The 10539-nt window shown below is 39.7% G+C and overlaps 1 protein-coding gene across 3 annotated transcripts in view; it reads left to right on the forward strand.

Moving 5' to 3' along the window:
* The window catches only part of LOC137658557 (F-box only protein 33), a 64406-nt gene that overhangs the window by 37809 nt on the left and 16058 nt on the right, over window positions 1–10539 (forward strand). For 2 of the 3 annotated variants that reach the window (XM_068393442.1, XM_068393443.1), the window contains exons 7-8: window positions 1928–2073; window positions 7805–7957. In XM_068393442.1, coding sequence (XP_068249543.1) covers window positions 1928–2073; window positions 7805–7942 — 284 coding nt within the window. In that variant the 3' untranslated portion in view covers window positions 7943–7957. Of the gene's footprint in view, window positions 1–1927; window positions 2074–7804; window positions 7958–8952; window positions 9740–10539 lie in introns of those variants that run through there. The other variant, XM_068393444.1, reaches the window with a different exon arrangement.

Here is a 10539-nt window from a genome sequence, read left to right on the forward strand (position 1 = left end):
TGCTGTGACCTTTGAAATATCTTCAATGCCGGCAAAGTTGCTGCAGCCAAGACCTAAGAGAAAGACAACACCATTATTCTTAGACCAGGAAGAAGTCAGATCTGAGTGCTGTAGAGTTCATTAGGTTTCTAACTTTGCAAAGAGCTTCCTTGACCTTCCAACTTTCTCAGGCACCATCCAGGAGGTAAAACAGTGTGAAATAGCACATCTCACAAAGGCTTTGGTTGTTGGGATCTTATACTTGGTAGAGCACTCGTAGGTATGAGATCACCACTATAGATATGTTGGTCAGATGTGCTATTTTGCACTGTTGCACCTTGAAGTACACCTACAAGAAGTTTGATTGTTCTCTCTATGTTCTGGTCAACAATGGGTAGTCTGGTATAAAATCTCACAAGAAGATAAAGAAGGCAATAGGCCGATAGTATATCCGCAAACATCGTTAAGCTAATACAGAGTACTGTAATCTGTAATAATTATAGAAATAAAGTGCACTGTAAATACTTTAACAATAAATAAGCAATCTCTTAAATCCTCACTGATAGCACATAAACAACCAATTTAGAGAAGATTGTGAACCTTATACTTTACTATCAAATGGCTAAGATGTAGAACCTAATAATGAGAAAATCTATTGACCCCCAGTATAAGATCCTTTGAGGGAGCTGAATGTGGTGTATGAATTTCATTGCCTTGTCTGTGGATGTGCCAGCAAGTAATTGGCATGTCTTCTGTGCTCCAATAGGTTTCTCTACAGTACAAACCATGCCTAAGATATGTTTGGGCAAGAGATTGTTTAAAGAACAGACATAATTGGCTTTGCCTCTGATATTCATCACCATGTTTTTGAAGCTCTTTACATCTTGAAAGAAAAACCAAGTTTTAACACTATGTAGAACTGTGTTTTGCTGCCCACAAGCAGTCATGTAAATTAACAATAAAAATAAGATGCCCAGCTTCCTACACAGTCAGGAGGGAGAAGTTTTCCTGGCCTAGAGAGCATCACAGTCAATCAGCACCTGAGAGATAATTCCTGTCAAAATTAACCTAAGACTGGTATTATTCTAGCCGTCAGGCACTGCACCTGCAACCAGGACAGGGTTTTCATGGCCCTCCCACTGACAAGAAACTTGGTTCAACAAGACAGACGCTTGATAGTTCAATGGGTCCCACAGTCAATCAAAGTCAAGGTTACCTATTACTAGCCAATGGGAACATTATCACCTTTCGAGCAAGCTGTCATCCATTGTAAATAGAGCCCAGACTTCTTCAGTCCTTTAGTGGATCTTCACCTGTCAGAAGGTGAGCATTGCTTTTGCTGGAAATATCGTGGAATAATGTAGGAAGAAAGACAATAAGAAGGTACTACTGATGATGACCTGGAACTCTAGACTACCCCTTCAGAACTCTTTGTAGATGTCCTGGATATTTTGTACAGTGAAGAAAGAAAGAATTGCCATTAATGACTATTCATCTCCCCTTTGAAAAATATAGATTTTTTAACTGTACTATCGGAGTGTAGTAGTAGAGAGAGACATAGTCTACAGAAAATATCTTACAAGCTGATTGCTGCTGAGACTACTATCATTTCTGAAAAAGATTCTTTTAAGAGATGGTTCTAATTGAAGTACATAAAAAATTAAGATTAAAATATAGAAATGGAGATAGCGCTGAAAATTATTCTGAGCTTCTTAAATTGGATCATATTGATATAAGCTCATCTCCACTAAGTTGCATAAAGGAGAAGTTATTTGTATCTTTTACACCATTTTTATGATGTGCATTTTTTTTGTGTACCATTAGTATGTTTTGATATTTTATGCAGGGCTATGCCTTTTAGGAAATTGAAAACAGATTCTTTTTAATTGTTAACTCTTACATAGTTCTTGCAAGTGTTTATAATTGAAACTATTTTTTTTTCTTGAAGGTTACGGATATGCAGGGAGTGATGTCGTTGCCATTGCAAGGCTGCGTGGTTCTGGATTAAAAGAACTGAATATACCAGAGGATTGTCTAGAAGCAGACGATTCCCATGAATTAGCCAATGAAGAGGACATTGACAATATTGCTGAGGTATGGTTTATAAATCACAGTTCGTATAGTGCACTGTGTTATTTAATACTGCCGTTTGTAAAGTATGGTACTGTATTTAGTTTTAAAGGATTCTGAGGTAGTTGGTGTAGACTGCGTACCACAAAAATTACATTTAAAACATTTTACCTTCATCTAATATTAAACACACTTGTTTTTATTGTATTCTTAACAAATGGAAGTACTCCATAGTAATAGTAATAATAATTGAAATTAATTTTAATCTTAATAACAATAGGTTTAGTGGTAATGGTAATATGGTCTGCAATACCATGCATATCCCATTGGTAAAATTATTTACAAACCATGATCTGAAGTGTGTAAAATGAATTTTTTTTTTTATCTAGTCAACAAACATTTATATTGCTGGTAATACAGTAAATCTCCAAGATATGAACAGTAAAACTTTGTTTAAAAGTATTTTATTATGCAGAAAGAGATTTATAAATTCATGATACATTTATAGACTAGCTGATTAGTGTATAAAAACAAGTAGACTGAAAATAATGGCGATAGGCAAGTTGAGGGTCATTAGCTGGGTGTCGAAGTTGGTCTTAACGAGTGCGACTCACAACCTCTGCTTGGAATTTTAGAAAGTCAGATTATTGTATTTTAGCTAGAAGAATATCTAGATTTTTATGTTTCAAATTATTTTGTAATGAATACAACTTGTTTTATTTGCTAAAAAGGCCTTTGTTCCAGCGTAAATACAAACCCTCCACTATTTATAGGGGTATTACTTTCGGCGTAGCTGAAAGACGAGCCATGATAATTTTAGTGAGGGATAGGCGGGTGGGGGTTGGGGTACACTGGCTACCCCGCTCACTCTTTACTTTATGCTCGGTAGAGGACGGACATGGTGCCTTTCTCTCCCACAAAGACTTGCTTTGATTGTTTTTATGTTTAGTTTATTCTTTTGTGTGTTTTTATCTTATACTGTACATATATATGCATGTATCTATGTATATATGGGAACATACTCGTATGTTGTAAAATACTTGCCACTTTAATTACAGTTGACAACGTATCTGGCGGTCTCCGCCGTATAGGAGTTGTCATTGTGTTGATAGGACTACTCCCCTATCTTGCCGCCCTCCCCTGCATGGGTGTCCGTCAGTTCCTCAACACTTCCGTGTGTTTGTTTCAATACTTGAGTTAAAGTTTATAACAGTTGTGCTCCCTTTCCAGGAATTGTAATGAATTGTAATTTATCACAACTATTATTTCCTTTTCTAACAGATAGCAGCGACGTAGAAAGAGAGGCCGATGGCTTCGGCCGCTCCGGTCAATGTCCTGCGCTTCCTGTGGCAGATCGTGAGCTGCCCACCTTACGAGTTAGTACTTGGTGCCGACCTTCAACTTGAACAAGGCTTGTTGATGGGAAGCATAGAGTGCTGCCAGGAGGTTTGCCTCCAGGGGTTGGAGAACCTTCCCTTACGAGGGAATGTTAACCTTCCCCCTAGTTGGGCTGCCTCCCCTTCCGAGGGAGAGATTCTCTACTTCAGCCGTTCAGCAACCTTCCCTCTTTCGGGAAGAATTGCTGACAGCTCGACGAGATCTGCTTCTGCTATCTCGTCGCCAAAGACTGTGCTTCTTCCCCTTGAGCTGGGGAAAAGCAAGTACAAGGCTTGTTCCTTCTTCGGGAGGACTTTTCTCTCGTTCGCGAGTGAGATTATTACGCCAACGCTTTTTTCCCATAGATCTGGGAGAAAGCTTGTCTTAGGCAGTTTCCTCCTTTGGGAGGACCTCTCTCGTTAGCGAGAGAGATTATTACGCCTTCGCTTTTTCCCCATAGAGCTTGGAGAAAGCTTGTCTTAGGCGATGTCCTCCTTCGGGAGAACTTTCATCTCGTTCGCGAGAGAAAACTTATGTTCAGATTTTGTGTTGAAGCTGCGAGTTTTCGCAGGCGCTGCAGCCCATCGGTCAAGCCTTGAGTCTGTTTCCGACGCCGAGGAGTTTGCTGATCCACTAGGGGCGGTGGCAGAGCTTTCTCCGATGCAGGTTCCCCCTGTGGGGGAACAAGTCTCTCGTTCTCGAGAGAAGATCGCCCCTTACAATTGTGGTTCTCCTCCAGGGGCGGAGCGAGAACATAGTCTTAAGCGACTTTCTCCTTCGGGAGAACAAACCTCCCCTGCAGAGGAGGTATCTTTAGAGTTGGATCAGTCTCCCCCTCGGGCGGAGTCTGCTCTGCATTCCTCTCTGGAGGACCATAATGAGGAAGGTTTGTGACCCCTTTCCATCCTGGACATTCTCCTTGTGTTGTGAGGAGACATCTTTTTGAACCTGCTGGTTCTCCTCGGCGGTGAGCCTTCGGGCTCTCGTCATGTTGATCCTGCGGGTTCTCATGACTGTAGGAGTCCTTTGGGCCACCGTCGCGCTGAACTTTAGAGTTCACGTGACTTGATTTCTCGTTGCGCTATCCCTTCGGGGTCTCGCAACACAGGTTATGCTGACCTTTTGGGCTCTCGTGCCTTTAATCGCGCTCACCCTTTGGCGTCTTGTGACAAGGAAACTTCTGTTTCCCGTTGCGCTGATCCTTCGTGGTCTCGCAACACAGGTTACGCTGAGCCTTCGAGCTTTTTGTGCCTTTAGTCAAGCTGATCCTTCTGCGGTTTTCCCGTTACATTGATCCTTCGGGGTCTCGTAACATCGGTTCGCTAAGCTTGTAGGCTCTCGTGCCGAACACTATCGTCATCAAGAGCTTTACTCTTATGACAGAGTCCTCCGACTCTCGTCGTGTAGAGCGTTCGCGCTCATGCGACTAGTGCTACGATGAACTTTCGGTTTCTCGTAGCAGGGAGTTCTCGCCTCGTCGCGCGACCTTTAGGGGTGGTTCACGCGATCATGCTGAACCTTTTGGTTCACGTGACCCTCGTCATCAAGAGTTTTACTTTTATGACAGAGAGTCTTCGGAGTGTTCGCGCGCACGATCAACGTTACACGCGCCCAACCATCTCGGTGCACTCGAACATTGTCATTAAGAGCTTTACTCTTATAACAGAGTATTCGGACTCTCCTGTCCATGACACAAACTCTACGTGCGCGACCATCTTGGCGCTTGAGATCAGCACTAAGTTGAACACTCAGGTTCGCGCAGCCCGCTTCCTGTTTAACCTCCAACAGGAGTTAGTGACTAGGTTCCTTGCCACGCGAGTTCTGACAGAGCGACCGATCGTGGTTCATGGCCCTCTTGATGCTCCCTCACCTGGCTTCCACCTCTGGACCCAGCACTTTCTCGCGTTGTGTCACGCAACAGAACAGCATCACGTGACGGTTTTCAAGCGCCAATGCTTGACATTACTACGTCTCAGTTGAGAGAGAGTTCTCGCGGTTTGCCATCCTCGCTGAACCAAACTCGCCTCGCTTCATTGGTTACCTCGTCCTCGGATGAAGTACCATCTCCTTTTTTTGACTGCAGAGGGTAACTTTCCTGTAAGGAGAGACACCCATTAGTCTCTCCAGTCTCATAGGCCTCCATTGCCTCAGAGACAGCAGTGGCCCACGCTACAATGCTCAGACCCTATCCCTAAGGGTAGGCTTGTGCCGCACTTGTCTGCTTGGAAGCCTCCTACATGCAAGAAGGTTCAGAAACCTGCCAGGGTTCCTAAACAGTGAGGGATGCCAGCTGCCTAGGGGTTTCCTTCTCCTTGCATGTAACTATGACATGGTTCCTTTGGGTTCTGATCATGCTTCTGGTCTCGTGAACCCAAGTGGGTTCACATGAGACGATTCCTGGGGATTCCATCCAGAATCGGTGACAGAGTTCCTACTGGTTCTCGTCGCAACGATCCCTTAAGGTCACATGAAATAGATTCACGATTCCTTAGGGTCGTGAGAAAAAAATTCACGAAATAAATTCAGAACTCTTAGGTTCTCGTTGTGCCGAATCTCTTGGTTCCTGCGATCCAGAGTTTTTTCTGAAAACGCTATGGTCGACCTCCCCCCACCCCCTACGGGATAGGTCTTCCAGCGTAGTGGGACTTTTTACGTCATTCTACACTCCCAGCTGATGACTATGTCAGCTAGGCTGTTCTCCCCAGAGCTGATCCTTTTTTTTTTTCGAACAAACCACGATCATCTTCCCACCACCCTCCCTCTTCGAGTGGTTGGGTTGGCAGGCGACTTGTGATCCTTTCTCATCGTTGAGAAACCCTCAATTGCCGGGACGGAGACAAGCTGGGAATGAAATTTTTTTTTTTTACATTCCAGTTCATTTCCCCTGGCAGACCCAGCCTGAATTAGACAGTAGTTTTCTCACTAGCGAGAAAGCATTCGATGGCAACTCCTTTGGGTAAGCGGTAGATGGCAATCTACGTCTGGTCTTGTTGAAGCAAACCCCCACATACGAGACTTCACCCTTTTCGGGAGACTCGTTCATGAGAAGTTTTGCATAACTTCAACGGATGTTGTTAAAACTTCATAAAGGCCGTAAGCCTTCCCGGAGCATATGCTCTATCCAAGACAAAACCGTGAAGTTATTATCATGAACTCGGGTTCTACCATTTGATTGAGTCAGCTGCATCCCGTCATTGTACCTCGGTTACGACGACTTAATGTTTTACACGAGAAGCTTCTGAGACTTTTTATTCTACCCTTACAGGGTTATTGCCTCAAGCAATTAATCCCAAAGGAGCAGTGTTACCCGCTGGTTATATAACTTATAATCCCACCCTCCTCCCCTCTATAGACCTATGGGCATGGAAAATCTGGTGCTGAATGGAATGGTTCTGCCTAGCTCCGTGATGGTGCTAGTGTACACCTGGCAACGTTATCTGTGATTGCCGCGAGTTTTTGAATTTCTGCCGGACGTCAGGGACTTAAGCCATTGTTATATAACCAGCGGGTAAGTATGTTCAAAAATTTATTTTATTATGAAAATATCATTTTAAAAGAATAGAATAGTAAGAGTCACTTTTAAAAGTAACTTCAATATAGGTGGTCCTTGGGTTACAACAATTCACCATTACAAATGGGCTCCCATGAAGTTCTTACTTAAGAAAAATCATCAGAACTCAATTTCAAGTTACAATGGTTGAATCAGATTTGGTAGTTGTTCTTAAATGTCTTTGTTTTTTGCAGCTTATTCTATAAGCCTAGCCTAAGGAAATTAGGGTAATATGTTTCATTTGTCATCATTGGATGGCGGTGAAAGGCAAATGTATCTCAACTTGGACCTTGCCGAATAATTACTCACTGTCCTAATTAAACAACAGTATTTTTTGCATTTACGACATGTCTAGGAAAAACAACCAACCAAGAAGTAGCTCTATTATAATCTTGATATTCTGTAAATGTACACTTTATAATCTGTTTTCAATTGCTGTTAATTAGTCACAAAAAGTAGATAAGAAATTAAAAGTTAGATCAAGAAATACATGTGAAGCTGATAAACAGTGGAATTGGTACAAATCTTATTCTCTGTTTTGTACTTTCTCGTCACTCTTTTCTGTTGGTACAATGCAGATGGGTGCTGGTGTAGAAATGGGGTACATGGCAGTAAAAGAAGAGAAATTTCATTAATTTTGTCTTTGTTGTGAGGTTATGAAATTTGCGATTTTGAGTTATGTAATAGTATTTTACTTTTTAAAGGTTAGTTTGGAAATAACAGATTTTAGTATAGGAATCCTATTTTTAGAGATTACTCTTTTTACTAAATTATTTGCTGTATGCCCTCTTTGCATTGAGAATTTAGTTTTACTCTTTCATATTTTAGGATGTTTCGGCGGGTTTGAGCAGAACCTGGAGGCCATTGACTCTCTCTGGACTTCATCCATGTGTACGCACTATAAGCAGCACAGAAACTGACCAGTACATACTCCCTATTGTTCTGTCAGACTCTGTTCTAAGTTGAAGTCTTACATGATAAGTGAGTACAGTACATAAGATTTTTAGTTCACAGTATATACAGCAGTGCTTGCGAGTGAGATATTCCTTTACGATTTCAGGAATTTATTGCACAACCATAATATAATCTAAGTACAGTATGTAGTTATAATAAGCAAAATCAAATTCTATCATGTATTGTGGCAGCATCATGTTTCATGAAAATTATCGGTACCACTCTGGTGCTGCTACATAACTGTTCCATTGTTCAAATCTTCAGTTGAGAAATTTAGTGAAATGGTGAAAAAGGTCACTGTGTAAAATAGTATAACAAATTCCTGGCAGTTGAATGAAAATAGGAATTTACGTCATAGGTACTATGGAGCCTTTTTAATCAAAATGCTTGCTGAATATCACCATAAGTATTGGCTTCTATTGATATATATATGACAACAGATATCAGAAGGTTGTACATTTTCTAAGCAACAACAGTAATGATAAATACAGTATTAACTGTATTTGTTTTCCTAGTTTTAGTTTGTATATCTTTTATATTTAATTAATTTTAATTGCCACTCAACGTAATAGTGATTGATATAGGAAGTAAGCTATTTTGAAAGCTGTTTTCCATGGCCTTTCAGCTATCAGTTGCATCAGCTTCATAGCCACAAGAGGCTTTTTGACATACCTGCAAATACCTGTATGTCATTTTAGAATGTTCCTAGAGATTTTTCCCATCAATGCTATACATCAAATATTAGACGAGAAGTATTTACATTTAAGAGACTACGATAGATGTTACATATAAACCAGGCAAACAAATAGGTAGTAAAGAAACAGAAAATGATTTTATTTAGGATCCTGTATCTGGCTTTGAGCTAACTACCTTATGCCATAGATGATTTTTTTTATGATACTTAAGTCCTGATGATGAATTGATGCCAAATGAGAAATAAATGGAATGTAGGTTAATGTGATTTTATGGCTATTATAAACACATAGGGCTTAGAAGTTAATGCCTTATGTTTTTTTCTTCAGTGACATTCAAGGAATTTAGAGGACCTACATCAGGAATTTTTACGAGTGATATTTTAAAAGAATTTTAGTAAAAGAACTTTATTTAGTTCTGTGATCTTTGTTAGCTATTTGGTCTTTCACATTTAACAGTACTGGTAATCGAGTCATCCAAGGCTTTGCCAGAAATATATATATACAGTATATATAAATCTTAATAAATCATAAACTGATTGTTTCTAGTTTGAGAAGGAAAGTTTTATTCATTTAGTTATTAGTTCTTATAGATCAGATAGATTACGCAAATCTTTGCTTCATTATAAAAAATCTCAAGTGTGTGGTAAAGGTCTTCTTCAGCTCCATCATGTTGAGTATCAGTGATGTAGTTGCTTGTAGTTGTGTGGCTCTTGAGATTAGTAAAACTCCAGTTGAAATAAAGGTAATGGGGCTCGAGATGTTTTTTGAAGTTAAGCTGATCAATTTTTTTTACTATTTCTTTGAACTTGCCAATGACCGTGATGAATTGTACACTGTTTATAAGGAGAAGTTGTGATTGATTTGTAAATCAAAGTTATGTTGGCATCCAATTGAAAGATCAGTTTTAAAAGTTTTCTCTTTTCCAAAGAAGTTGAACAATTTGCAATAGAAATAAGGAGAGAAAAAGATTGCCATATGTGGATAATAAGCATTAGGGATATATTACACATGCATTTTGCCAATGGATCTATTGAAGTGAATCCATTATATACAAGTTTTGTGTGATGATGTATGGACGTTAACTGCAGTTTTTACTATAAACGTATTTAAACAATTTTTTTTCTCTGTGTAGCGATTGTACCTCTCATTTATCTTCTAGCATCTATTGATTTACTTTTTGTAACCTAAATGATCTATTTTATTTTATTTTATAAAACAGGTACTCCTCTAGATAAAACTAGTTTTAGTAAAGTTCTCTATTGGACATTATGGTTTAGAGTACAGTACATTGTGCGGTAGAGGCCAAGTACGTAATGATGAGGATTGCCAAGATAAATTCTTGAATCTCAAAACTATCTTGAAGGCCTTGCCTTTTTTTTTCTTTTTCTTTTATTATTGTTGTAATACAGTACATTACTTATTTGAGCTGTCAGGAATCTGAATTTTGACCAGAAACTTTAACAAACCATTTTATTCTTTCATGTTTATTCTTGTAATATACTGTAGGATAATTAGTATATATTTCTACCATTTGTTCTTATGTTAAGTAAATGTAAAATTGGGCAAAAGTTTTGAACTGGGAAAAGTGCATCATTGTTAGATCATCTAAGTAGAAAGACAGGTTTGTCTTTGACAAACTGATGCTAAAGACTTCATTATGTGTTCTTATATACTCTTAGGGCAGAGAAAAATGAGGATAAAATGAAGTAAAATAAAAAAAAAGAAAGAAAGCCTCTGAGGAGGCAGTTTGGGTCCTTCCAAATCACTTGAAGGAGGATGAGGTGAAGGAAAAGGAGGGCATATCCTTTGGTGTCCATATGACTTAATCCTATTCTAGATCGAGAGGCCCTTAGCCCCTGCGGCCGAATTATGCTCCGTCAAGACGTAGGCTAGTAAAGCTTTTGCGAAATCGTG

Source organism: Palaemon carinicauda, chromosome 19, assembly GCF_036898095.1.
Source record: "Palaemon carinicauda isolate YSFRI2023 chromosome 19, ASM3689809v2, whole genome shotgun sequence".
Lineage (NCBI taxonomy): Eukaryota > Metazoa > Arthropoda > Malacostraca > Decapoda > Palaemonidae > Palaemon > Palaemon carinicauda.